Source organism: Choristoneura fumiferana, chromosome 27, assembly GCF_025370935.1.
Source record: "Choristoneura fumiferana chromosome 27, NRCan_CFum_1, whole genome shotgun sequence".
Taxonomy (NCBI): domain Eukaryota; kingdom Metazoa; phylum Arthropoda; class Insecta; order Lepidoptera; family Tortricidae; genus Choristoneura; species Choristoneura fumiferana.
In genome coordinates this window covers 8,760,656-8,774,723 of record NC_133498.1, presented here as the reverse complement: position 1 = coordinate 8,774,723, position 14,068 = coordinate 8,760,656, and the positions used below count along the sequence as shown (strand labels likewise).

The window sequence follows — 14,068 nt, the reverse complement described above, 5'->3', positions numbered from 1 at the left end:
AAGAGGCCGACGGTTGTACGTTGGTGCCGTGGCGTCTGGGCTAGCCGTTGGCGTGGGATGTTACATGCGTGGATACGTTAGCCCCGTCCCACGTCCAACGGTCTGCGCGGAAACCAGGGACAGCTGCAGACGATGCCAAACCGTCAAGTGCGCAAAATATGGCTTCTAAGGACAACTACTTTTTTGCGGCACTTGCGGTCGAAACTTTGGGCCTTGGTCGTCCGACACAAAAATTTATGAACGAAGTGTCGAAAAACTAATCGGCATATCAGCGACCAAGAGCAGGCTTTTTTTCGCCCAAAAGACTGAGCCTTGCAGTGCAACGAGGCAAACGCCGCTAGCGTCTTATGGCACAATGCCCCGCGCTGCGCTGCCTTTGGATGAGAAGCCCGTTTTAGGTTAATTTTATAATTTTTTTTATTTTTTATTTATATGTAAAATTTCTTAACGATCATATTAAAGTAAATTAGGCTAAGACAAGCTCGGTTCAAAATATTCCATTAATGTTTAATAAAATAATGCCCGCAACATCGCGGCTTGGCGAAGCGAAAAAATAATTATCATATTATCTACATTTATTTTAGTAGGTACCTACATACGTTTCGGAGGTTAATTTTCGGCTCATCATCATTTTGTTGAAGTTTGTTTCAGTAACTTAAGTATCACTGTATAAAAAATATGTTGTAACAGAAAAGTTAAGGGCAGTTAGAATAGTTTTTATGCACTGTATCGAATGGGGTCCTTAAAACACGAGTGTTGTCACATGAGTATTTTAAGGCCTAATTAAATTACCGTACAGTTGCATACAATATTTTATCTACATCCATAATATATTAAAACCTCTATCATTATGTTCATAACATTGAGAATGACCTGCATTAACGAGAACTAGGTATGTCTGCCCCACGAGCTGCGCCCGCTGTGCGCCCGACGACCTGAGGGCCTACTCCGAAATTGGAAAATCGAAGTTCGTATCGTACCGTCCCTCTCGCTCTCGTATTAAATAGTTTAAGTGTCAGAGGGACCGCACTACACGAACTTCGAGTTTCTTAGTAGCCCTGCTGGCCCTATACTATGAAATGCAAAAGTTGAACTTCGTATCTTGCCGTCCCGCTGACGCTTATGTCTTTTAATACGCGAGTGAAAGGGACGGTGCGATACGAACTTGATTTTCGAGTTTGGTAGTAGCCCCTCTGCGCTGCCCTCGTCGTGCGCGCGTCGCGGCGCGCCCCGGTGCTGTACCTAATGATTTATGAAATCTCATTACGATACAGATTTTTGTATCGTAATGCCCATTACGATATAGCCGTGTTCATAATAGAATACAATGTCGTAATGCTGGTCATTCTATGGTTTTGAACGCATAATGGAGGATTTACTATATGGATGTATATAAAGGCCTTAACACTTTCGTGTTATGTTTAGTTAAAAAAATACGACTTCCTAAAATAAATTATCATTCAATGTATCACTACAAAGATAATTATTTTGCTTTTATTCAAAACGTCGCACTTGTTGACGTGATAACTGTCACGTATCCACTTCTCTCTCGATCAACTCTCGATTCAAATTGTAGTAGGTACGCAATACAATGCAGTGGTTCTTAATTATGTTTCATTATAATCAGTTCAGCCGTTTTTGAAACTTTGAACTTTGAAATGACAATGTCAGGGGTTTTAAACTTTCCTAAGTTAGTTAGGTTTTCTAACAAATCCCGAAAGTTATATCATGTTCCATAATAAGGTAAAAGGTGTTATGCTCTATCTATTTATCGACCCTTATTTAATTGCTCTTCTCCGCACTCAAACCAGAAACGTCCAAACGCAGACCAAACGGCGTGAAAAACAACGGGGATTTTAGGAAATATATAGTAGTAATGTAGCAGCAGTGGTCTACCGAAAAACAGTAAAAATTTAAAAGCGGTCTACGCGAAAAAAAATTGAGAACCTCTGGTTTAAAGCAAACAAACAAAATACCTTTGTTAACATTCCATTATTTTCACAGAGGAGACTGCCAGAGGTATTGGCGCTGCGACAATGGCATCCCGCAAGCAGCGTTCTGTTCTGACGGGCTTTACTTCAACGAACGCACGCAGCAATGCGACTTCGAAGCGAACAGCAAATGCGTGGACAACCAGCCGAACGAGCTCGGCGGCGAATTCATCGAGTACAAGTAATCCACCCGTGTATGCGCTCGAGCCGAGACCATAGACAAAACATAGACATGAAATTTCAGTATGTAGTTTTTTTTCAATGGCTGTATGGTCACCGTTACCTTGGTCTATCCAGAAAGAATTAATTAATGATTAGTTAGGTAATTGTTTAATTTTGTGCACTACTATTGCGATTACAAAATGACTTTTGGTGATATAATAATTAAGTAGTACTGCTGGCAGCACTGCGATGTTATAGCATGTCGCTTCTTTCTTTGGTTATGAATATATGCGCTATTACAATTTCTTTGCGATCATTTTTTAGTCTGTGCTACGTAATTTAACTCGAAACTTATAACAGACTTTGTAAACTACAGTATTATTTTCAAACTGTTTGGGTACGGTGACAGCTGTCACTTGATTGTTATAGGGTTGGGACAATGCAAACGATTTTTATGATTATCGAGTAAGCATGCTCGGAAAAAGTAATAGATTGTAAAGGTTTTGTAAAATGTTTCCTGGTGCCGTCTGGCTTGAGCGCTATACAACACATTAGGAGCAATCTCTAACTAGATACTGGTGGATTTGTGTGATCATATAGTATTATATTTAACTGGGGGAATGGTCATAATAAATCCATAGGAGCTACAATTTTCGTATATAGTTAGCTAGTAACAGTTTTCGAAAAATCAAAATAAAAAAAAATGTGATATCGCTTACGAATTATTTGCCTAAATTTGTTATTATATTCAGTTTATCTGATGAATTACGCATTTTTGCTAAATATTTATATTATGACGATGTTATTTTAGTAATAAGCAAGATATAGTGCTGGCTTCACTTTTGTATATTTTTTTTTGTAATAAAATTTGCATAAAAACTACAGTTTTGTTGATTGCCCCTTATTGTTCAAAATAAAATAAGTACATATGAAACGATGGATTTTTCATTTTCTTGTCATAAAAGGAACAAAACAAAACCTTAAATACTCATACAAGTGAATTTTAAGTGAAAATACTTCTCAAGTGGTAAAAATATGTAATTTTTTACAAAATTGCAACTTGAAATTAATAATCTTTGGTAATTTCATAGAATTATTATTTATTTAGGGTCTACGCTAGCTAGCTGGCGCGGGTGCACTTCGCGGGTGCTGCAGGGCTACTACGAAACTCGAAACTCGAAGTTCGTATCGTACCGTTCCTCTAGCGCTTGTATGAAATAGTACAAGTGTCAGAGGGACCGCACGATACAAACTTCGAGATTCAAGTTTCATAGTAGCCCTGCGGGTACAATCCGTTAACCGCGATGAGCGCAGTTTGAGCTGCTCATACTGTTGTTCAACAGGCGTCCACCCGCGCCGTGTGAACCGCGTCAGCTAGCGTAGGTTACCGTCAGCGTGCCTGACATCCCAGTACACTTAGCCCTTCGGGTACCAACGCCTAAACTACTAAACTGGTGGTTCAGCATACAATTAAAATATCTGATTATCCATACTAATATTATAAATGCGAAAGTGTGTTTGTGTTTGTCCGTCTTTCACGCCGTAACGGAGCGACGGATCAACGTGATTTTTGGCATAGAGATAGTTTATGGGCCGAGAGTGACATAGGCTACTTTTTATCCCGGATAATGCACAGTTCCGAGGGAACAGCGCGCGATAACCGGATACCACGCGGGCGGAGCCGCGGGCAAAAGCTAGTATAATAGATAAAAATGACATTCCATTCCAAATAAAAATATAAGAAAACACTGATTTATTTCGTAATAATATAATTTTATTTACGAAACAAGGTCCTTTATAACCTTCACTATCAATAATTGTAAAAAAATAACGCAACGCACGACAGAAGCGTTGGCAATGGTGTCAATGGTTAAACCACTAGTCACTGGAAGGGTTCTTTCCAGAGCTGCCCTTGAAAGGGTTCTGATCAGGGACATCTTTGTGCTCAAACGGGTAGTAGGGATGGTCCTGCCAGAAGCTTGGCCAGACCTTCCGGTAGTTTATATTGAAGAGACCTGCGAATGAAAAGAAAGAGAAATGAAAACTTTTAAGGTCTCTGCCCATTACACCGTATCATACTATGACCGTAACAGCAACATGTCTGGCAAAAATATATTCTTTGTATCGAAAAGTATTCTGTAAAGTAGTCCTTGCTTCTTTCTGTAAAAAAGCTTGCCTGGAAGAGATCGCTCTTAAGCGATATGGCCGCCTATTGCTAACCTTGTTATTTTCTCTTTTACCTGTTTTCTGGTGTAAGTACAAGCCATTGTATTGTATTGTACTGTTTGGGACTATGCCCACTGCAGGTTTCGGTAACCAACCATCGCCATCGCGTGTCACTTACCTACCTAAGTATGCGTTTGACACTTCGTCTGACAACGTTCCTGTTACAGTCATGGTATGGTACGGTGTAATGTGTAGAGACTTTTAATAGGGACCTGAAGCTGTATTGTCAAACGCGCTGACGTTCTTTGCATTCGTCATCTCTTTCTACCCTCGACTTCTACCGCGTGACAGAAAGAAGTGGTGATACGATTGGAATTCCATGTGTTTTAGGCAAGGTCTACATTATTACACCGTATCATGCCATAACAAGCGTTGTTTATTGTAACTACTCACTTAAAGTTTGCATCTCCTCCGGCGAGAGGGAGAAGTCGAATATATCGATGTTCTGTTCTATCCTTGGCTTGTTCACCGACTTGGGGATAGGCGCTACACCGAGTTGCACCTGCAAAAGTTATATTGTTGAGCAGTCTCGTCATCATATCAACTGTAATAAGACGTTCACTGGAACATAAGGTCTCCCCTATAAACCTCCAGTTGCTTCGGTTGAAAGTGGCCTGCATCCACCGTGAACGCGCAGCTTTATAATAATAATAATAAATTCATTTATTTCGGGCAACTTGGCCATAAAATAAATACCTTACAGACCTATCTATATTTGCTTATCCTCCTTGACCGTCTGTCTCGTTGGTGGACGTCCTACGCTGCACTTGCCGTTCGGTCTCCATTCGAGAACTTTTCAGTCCCTAAGGCCATCTTCTCCGTGCTATATTACCTACCCATTGCCACTTTAAAGGGGAGGCCTCAAGTTAACAGTGGACGTCTGACATAAAGCATTGTGGGAAATTATGATATTACCAAGTATCTCAGTACAATTTGCGCCACAGTCTTCTCGTACTTCTGCGCCAGGGCTTTCAAAGTGGGGTCCGAGGCTTGTGGGGCCGGGCCGGATTCGAAGAGCGATCCGAACGGTGAATACGCCATGACAGTGATGCTGTGCTGCTGGCAGAACTGGACGAGACGGGGTTGGGCGAGGTTGAGGTTCACCTGGAACACATATGAGAATAAATATGAATATGGATATAAGTATGACGATGAGTATGAATATGAGGATGATTATGCGTATAACTAGTCAAAGTCAAAGTGAAAATATTTTTATGTGATTTAGAATATACAAGTAGGTTTAGTAGGTACTTATGAAAGCTCTACTACCGGTTTGGAAAAACCTCTGTCGAGAAGAATCCGGCAAGAAATTAAAAAAAATGGTGAAGTAAATAACGAGTATACTCGTGTCTGTGTCATCTGTGTGTGAGTGCAAGTAATAAAAGGTAAGGTTGAGAAGGGATGATGACAATGAGGATATGGATAAGGATGAGAATGAGAATGAGTACGGGTATGAATATGCGTATGAGGATAAAGATGTGGTTGAGAATGAGGATGAATATAATATGATAAGAGGATAAGGCTGTGGGTGGGTTATGAGTGGGTCATGACATGACATGAATGATGATCGATTTTCAAACAGTTCCTATCAAATGAATATGTTGCTAAAGTCGAACTTTCAAGTTGACAGACACGTCTGACATGCAAACGATTATCAACTTTAGGGTGGTAGACCACATATTTGGCTGATTACATGAATGAGTATAAGTATGGTTCACTACGTACACTGTCTTCCTGTGTGTCTATAGTATGAGAAAGGATATGAGACTAACAGTCAGAATTTACAGTGTATAATTATTACCTATGGCTCGAAAGAAATTTAAGATAATATAAAAAGAATAGGCAAGGGATATAAATAGAAAATATAGCTCGTTGAGTTTCTTGCCGTATTCTTCTCAACAGAGGTTTTTCCGAACCAGTGGTAGTTTTTTTTTGACATTCATAAGTGCTTGTTTTAGCCTAAATTGAATAAAGATATTTTGACTTTGACTTTGACTTTGAAGGTATTTATACCAACCTCGACTTGTAAGACAGCGGGCTTGACCTCGCAGTGCTCCAGCAACCTCTCCATCTGGCTGATATTGAAGTTGGAGATGCCAATGGACTTGGCCAGTCCTAATTTCCAAGCTTCCTCCATCTGCTTCCAGGTGTCCAGGTAATCTATTACTAGATATTTGCTGTGATCGGGCTGGAACATATTGGTTGGTTACAATGGCAATAGTGGGTGCCCCTTACTTCGCATAACATTAATTGCCCTAATATGAATTCGCATAACAGATTTGGCATAACATAATAAATTATAACAGTTATATCAAATTTTGTTATCCTTCGAGCAGCCCCCGCTCTGAATAGAATAAGAATGAGTAGGTACCTAGGTGTCACGCGCGCGTTAAAAACGCAACCGAAATTATTTACTAAATTCCTACGGAAAATCCTATAAATAATAGTAGGTATGTATGGTATGATAGTTAGTATGTTATGCTTAAGTAACAAGTTTCTTTTAACGGCTCTCCTGAAAAATAATTTTCTTTTTACCGTAAAAGATATGGGGTTGTGAATCAAATACAAGTCCACATAGGACATATTGAGACGCTCCAGAGACTTCTTTAGTGATCCAACCACGTCCTCCTTTTCATTTGTACCCAGCTGAAAAGAAAATTTGGTATTAAAAATTATAAAACAGAATTATAATTTAGTGTTGTACCTACTTTAGTTACAGGAAATCTGAAAACTAACGCCAAAACTGAAAGGGCGAATACAGCAGCTTTTAAGCTATTCAATTTAGCAAATTTTACGCGATTACAAGTAGGTATTGGAATGCGACTGGTCGGACGCGAAAATCGAAGTTCGTATCGTACCCGTCCCTCTCACTCTCGTATTAAATAATATAAGCGTCAGCGGGACGGCAAGATAAGAAGTTCTAATTTTGCTCTTCGTCATTTGTGCGACATGCGATTAGGCGATACACGGCTGTGCGACATGTCATATGTCCGAGGTATCGTACGTGCGAAGTACGATCTAGCGTTTCACAACATTAAGACAGTGAGGATCTCAGTTATAACCTAACTTACTTTTCTGGTAGCAGTTCCTTTTATACAAGGGTCGTAGCTAACCTAACCTACTTTTCTGGTAGCATTCCTTTTGTGCAAGGGTCGTAGCTAACCTAACCTACTTTTCTGGTAGTAATTCCTTTTATGCAAGGGCCGCAGTTAACCTAACCTACTTTTCTGGTAGTAATTCCTTTTATGCAAGGGTCGCAGTTAACCTAACCTACTTTTCTGGTAGCATTCCTTTTGTGCAAGAGTCGTAGCTAAACTAACCTACTTTTCTGGTAGCAGTTCCTTTTGTGCAAGGGTCGTAGCTAACCTAACCTACTATACTGGTAGCAGTTCCTTTTGTGCAAGGGTCGTAGTTAACCTAACCTAACCTACTTCAATTCAATTCAATTCAAATTTTAAGGTAAATGTACCTTATTACGGTATATTAAGGCGTTTCCTACTTTCACTGCGGATTTAAAAAAAAATACGAAGATTCTAGATGTAGTAACTATTTTATTTTAGGGATATGTCTTTTAAGATGGATGTAGGATATTATTTTACTTCGTAGCTTTTAATTTATAGAAATAAACGTTATTTCGCTAAACCCTTCGTTTGTCCCTTATTCCGTGATAAAATTTGGCTCTGGACTTAATTCCGGGAGTCGTTGTACGTAATTCCGTGCTATCTTTAAAGTTCACATTGTTCAAGCATCTATCAAGATAGTTGACTTAAAATACTTTTTTTAAATGATGATTATAATCACGTAATAAAAAAAATTGTATTGCGTGAATTGGAGGAATTGGAATTGGAGGGGGAAATTTATTATACTCTACTTAGGTAATCTAAATTAAAATGACAAAATGAAAAACATGCTTAGTTAATTTATTGATTCAACTTAATAATTTGAATATATCAAATAATAAAAAACTTCTAGAACAAAAACAAAATTAGATTTTGTTTGATAATCATATTAAAGTATGATAGTCACTGTCCCATCATTTACATCTTAACGACTTTTGAAGTATTTCGGCGTATATATTGAATGAGGCCATTTTTTACCTGAAAAAGGTAACAATATATTATTATATGTATTATATTATATTTATATATGTATTATACCCATGCAAATTTCAGCTTTCAAGTACTAATGATCACTGAGCTAAACCGTGGACGGACGGACAAACGGACATGGTGGATAAGGGTTTCTAGTTGACTAAGGAAGCCTAAAAACAGAATGGACCCCCCCCATAGTTTTATTTTTATTTTTTTCATAATACCGGAATAAGGGACATTAGTACAAAAGTCGTGTACATAATTACGGGGGTCCAAAAAAATGGTTATAATAAATAAAAAACAAGATTTTTTTTAATAGATTGGAAGATAATATAACAATTATACTCATAAAATCGAAATAAATAACCTTTGTGCTCTGATTTTATAAAATAAAACAAATTTAATATCGATGCCATACTCCATATTTCGTACGTATGACTTAACGAGTATACATTTCGTTCTCAATTATAACACTCAAATTAAAAAAAAATGTACCGTAATTACGTCACAAGAATCTGCAGTCCTTACTTAACTTATTCACATCAAACATATGAATAAATTTAATCCTAGATAGAAACAAAAGATTAAAACATTTCGGACTGACTTTCCCTTATTCCGTGATACTCACGCAATTAGGTACATCGCGTCAGATTGGTGTACATAATTACGGGAGCGAGTATTTTACTTTAAATATGCTTTCAGTTAACTTGAAAAGTGATAAATACGTCTATTAATAACTATAAAACAACAATGATACAAGTTTTGTATAAATAAACTTACCAGTATCACAGCAAATCCTTACGAAGTTCCGCTGCCACGTTACGCTCACTGACAACACGCCCGTACCGAACTACTGCGGGGTTGCGACGGACGCGTTTGAAAGTACCTCACGGCTTTAAAAGATATTACATATATTCAAAAATCGTGTTTTTCGGTTGTATTTAAGCTATAGTTAATGAAGTATTGCATTAAGTTATGATTTTACTGATTGTTTCCTTATTTTACGACAAAAACCAAAATATCACGGCATAATGTACTATCCCGGAATAGTGTACCTTTACCTTATTGCATTTCACGTTGTAGGTAAGGGCACAGCAATGGCACAGCAATAGTAGTGCATGTGTAATTTTATGAATGTATAGTATTAATAACAATAAATATATGAAAGAAAAGTCGAAACGTCAGAATTAACAATGAAAAATAATAATGAAATAAAAATGGAAAATGTCAGAATACTACTATATAGTACTTTTCTGGTAGCAGTTCATTTTGCGCAAGGGACGTAGCTATCCTAACCTACTTTTCTGGTAGCAGTTCCTTTTGTGTAAGGTACGCGGCTAACCTAACTTAAACCTAACCTTCTTTTCTGGTAACAGTTTCTTTTGCGCAAGGGTCGAAGTTTAACCTAATTTAACCTACTTTTCTTCGTATTAGTAGGATTACCATTACATACCTTAGTAACTAAAAATACATCTTCCCTCGGAATCAGTGACATACGGACTCCTTTTCCGACTTGCTCTTCATTCTTGTACGCTGAAGCAGTATCTATCATCCTGAAATGTAGGTATTTCAATTCGATTTAGTAAGTAGAAAAAGATTTACTCAATATCTGTTCTGTATGCATCATTTTTTATTTTTGAGGTAATTGCTGCTAAGGATCATTGGAAGTAAAAAAAACCTAACCGTTTAAAAAAGTAGGTATGTAGGTATGTAGGTAGGGTGTAGTGTGTAGGTGTGTGGTTGTAGGTATTCCACAACAAGTAACACATTACAATTGACAAACGTCGAGATACACGTAGATACAAAAAGCAGGAAAATGGTGCCAACAAAACATACAAAAATAAAACCCAATTCATCTAGGTACTTATGGGTAATGTTTTTCCGTCGTATTTTGTCGGAAAAGTTCGTATTTATCATACTTTATCAACTGGCTTACTGAAGTTTATCGAAGCTATTGAGAAAACAAGATAATACGAACGTATATGACAGAATACGATATATAAAACATGTGCTAGGTATATCTGTATAATTATAGGTTTCCGTAGCCATTACGAAAAATTAAGTAATATTTATCTAAGGATTTCGTGTTCTTTCAAGGAATCTTTCAAGTTTAGGTATATTTATTTTTATACCTTAGGCTGCTATTTACTCATAAACTACTAATAATTCTCAAGCAAACTTAGCCGTTATAGTTTTCCTTGAAAGTTTGATATACTTACTACCATCCTGAACTTTACCACCGCTTTAGATTTTAGAAGGGGGGGCTCGATTTTGATAAAAATTTGCACTTTTAAGTTGAATATTTCGCAAACAGATCACTGAATCGAAAAATCGTCTTAGCTAACCCCTAATGGTTTTAAAAGACCTATCCAAAGATACACGCGACATACGACCTACACACTATTGGGTTGGATGAGAAAAAAAAAGAAACACCCCCACTTCACGTCTATGGGAGATACCCTAAAAAAAATTTTTTTTATTTTTAATTTGTTTGTTTTTTTCATTTTGTCGGCATTGTTTACTTATATATCCGTGCAAAATTACAGCTTTCTAGCATTGATAGTCCCTGAGCAAAGCCGCGGACGGACAGACGGACAGACAGACAGACAGACAGACAGAGACATGGCAAAACTATAAGGGTTCCGTTTTTGCCATTTTGGCTCCGGAACCCTAAAAATTACCAAGTAGTTTGTGATACGAGTGCCGGTAGGTACTATTTGTGATCAAGTGCGGGTAGTTCGAAGGACTCGCGCTGCTAGGCAGACTTGACACCCCACACTTCAGTCTACTCGTGACCACGGCCACTACTGAGGTAAATATTACTCGTTTTTGTTAGCGTGATAAGTCCTGTGCGTGGTATTTTTATATTACAGTTGTTAGTGAGATAAGAGTGACTATGGAATCCTAGTACCTGTAACCAGCATTGAGAGCCCAAGACACGGCGTTTTCCACCTCCAGTTCTTTCGCCTCTTTTTGTCCATTCTAAAAAAAAAAACTTTTGTAATCTTACACTGGTAAAACTAAACATGAAAACTTTAGATTACCTACTTTGTAGCTACTGCGAAAACACAATTATCGAAAATACAAACTGAAACATAGATGCACAGAAAAGCCAGAAAAAGAGACCAGCGCTGGGAATCGAACCCAGGTCCTCAGCATTCCGTACTGCGTGCTATACCTCTACACCACCACTGAACAGGAGTACAGTACAGACTCAAATTTCTCCTATGCACCACATATCTCAGCTTGTTCGTTTTCTTATTTAGCGACTAACTAAGAAAACAAACAATCGGTAGCGGTAAATTCCAATGGAGTGTTGAAAGTTTCTCGATGAGGGCTACAACATAGATGTCGCTAGTGTCGCTGCTTAAGTGACTAAATAAGAAAACAAACAAGCTGAGATATGTGGTCTATATCTGCTTGGCCGGCAACCAAGCGCTCGGTTTTTGCAGGTGGTAGAACCTTGTGCAAGGTCCGCCCGGATTGCTACCACCATCTTGCTCGCTAATCCTGCCGTGAAATAGCAGTGCTTACATTGTTGTGTTTCGGCGTGGAGAGTAAGACAGCCGGTGAAATTACTGGCATTTGAGGTATCCCATCTTAGGCCTCTAGGTTGGCAACGCATCTGCAATCCTCCTGGTGTTGCAGGTGTCTATGGGCGGTGGTAATCTCTTACCATCAGGTGACCCACTTGCTCGTTTGCCATCCAGTCGAATAAAAAAAAAAACCCTACTTCCCGGCCTCTACAATAATGTACATTACCCATTACTCACAAACTCAAACTCATTACTGCATACACTTGAGGGCCAGATTTGTTGCCGCTCAGTCAGTCAGTATACAGGATGGCCCATTTATATCGATCAGTATGGGAAAGTCTGAAACTATAGGACATACGAAAATTTCTTCTTAGGAACATGACATCGATTTTAATAACAAGAAAAACTGCAATCATGCATTTAAAAAAAACCTTTGAAACCTTTGAAAAAAAAACCTTACACTATTTCTATTTAGATATCGATTGTGTACGTCTTAAGAAGTAAATGTGTCCATGAAACATTATGTCTAAAATTAATAAAATGCATTGTTTTCACATACTTTAATTTATTTAAGTACCTAGTTCGAAGTTTTTTTTTCAAAACAACCGGGTTTGATTCCCGAGCTGAGTACAGGTTTTTTTTAAATGCATGAATGCAGTTTTTCTTGTTATTAAAATCGATGTCATGGTTCCTAAGAAGAAATTTTCGTATGTCGTATAGTTTTAGACTTTACCATACTGACCGATATAAATGGGCCACCCTGTATATTCTTTGTATGGAAAAGTACTACGAGACAATGCCCACTAGCACCTTTCCTAACCAACCGTCGACGTCGCGTCGCGTGTCATTGTATGCGCTTGACATTGCTTCCCTAACACGTTTCTAATTAGTAGGGCCCGGAATTTTGCGTGCGGCTATTGACAGATTGTAGGGAGAGAGCACCGGTTTTCATCGATGCTATCGACAAATCTATAGTTTTTTGTTAATGACGATTTGTAGCATTCAAAGATGGCGGATGTAGACAATATCTAATTTTGCTATTTCTGTTTCTTAGAAGTATAATTTTGATAGTGTTTTATGCGGCGATTATATTAACCTTAACAGTGAATAGTGATCCCAAAATCCTATATTGCTCTCGTGTCTAACATTTTTTAATGCGTAAGTGGTTTTCACGTGGTTTCTGGAATTTTACTATCAAGTTGCAAAAACTACAATTACCGTACAACGTCACTCTCAAAGAGAGTTTACCTTGACACTGGCGAAATTGTCATATTAATTAGGATAGAAAAGCCATATTTTAAGAGAGAAGAAGAAGAAGAAATAAAATCTCAAACTTTCCGATGATACGTACTTTTTTCAGCGGTCAATGATGAAATGAATTGCTTCATTGATATCACTATAATTACGGATACCTTTATACTTTATAACTTGACAAAAGATCCCTCTGAGACCACTTAACGTTAGGTAGCTTGTTTCCTACCCTTTGATAGAATAAAATAGAAAATACTATTTTGTATTAAGTCAGCTCTTACCATAGCCAATATAAAGTATTTTATAATAATAATATTCCAAGCAAAAATATATTTACAATTATGTATTAAAGTTACAACATAAATTTAAAAAAAACTATCGATTTGTCGATAACATCGATAGAAAGCGGTGCTCTCTCCCTACAATCTGTCATTCCGGGCCCTACTAATTACGGTCATGGCATGATACGGTATGTGGTATGTACCTTTACATGAAAGAGTCCGCTTAGAACACTGCGCGGGAAAGGGCTTGGTGCCGTATTCTATACTGACTTTTTCATTTTAGCTCGAATATTACCATCGGTACCACTACCATGAGTTTACAGTGACCGTACTCGATAGCGACGGCGTAAATTATTAGTAGGGGCGCTGTGCCCTTAGTGTAAGTTTAAGGTTACAAAATACGTCTCGATCGCGTTCGCGTTAAAATCTCAATTTGTATCGAAACACGAACATCGCAAACGTTCGCTAGAGGCGCTGTTCGTGTTCCATACAAATTGAGATTTTAACGCGAACGCGATCGAGACGTATTT

At 38.0% G+C, this 14,068-nt stretch overlaps 3 protein-coding genes across 4 annotated transcripts in view; 2 read left to right on the top strand and 1 right to left on the bottom strand.

The window, feature by feature from the left end:
• The window catches only part of LOC141443304 (peritrophin-1-like), a 21,410-nt gene extending 18,363 nt beyond the window's left edge, over window positions 1-3,047 (top strand). Inside the window, exon 6 of the mRNA XM_074108541.1 lies at window positions 2,005-3,047. Within this exon, the coding sequence (XP_073964642.1) occupies window positions 2,005-2,176 (172 nt within the window). The 3' untranslated portion in view covers window positions 2,177-3,047. The remainder of the gene's footprint in view (window positions 1-2,004) is intronic.
• Window positions 1-14,068, top strand: part of LOC141443296 (uncharacterized) — a 465,577-nt gene that overhangs the window by 228,073 nt on the left and 223,436 nt on the right. The window lies entirely within an intron of this gene.
• On the bottom strand, window positions 3,963-11,452 carry LOC141443299 (aldo-keto reductase AKR2E4-like; the record flags this gene model as incomplete). Its single annotated transcript, XM_074108533.1, is given in 7 exon segments — window positions 3,963-4,168; window positions 4,773-4,881; window positions 5,295-5,483; window positions 6,397-6,567; window positions 6,915-7,025; window positions 9,924-10,023; window positions 11,382-11,452. Coding segments are annotated over 7 exon segments (888 nt in total), but the record flags the coding sequence as incomplete, so codon positions are not given.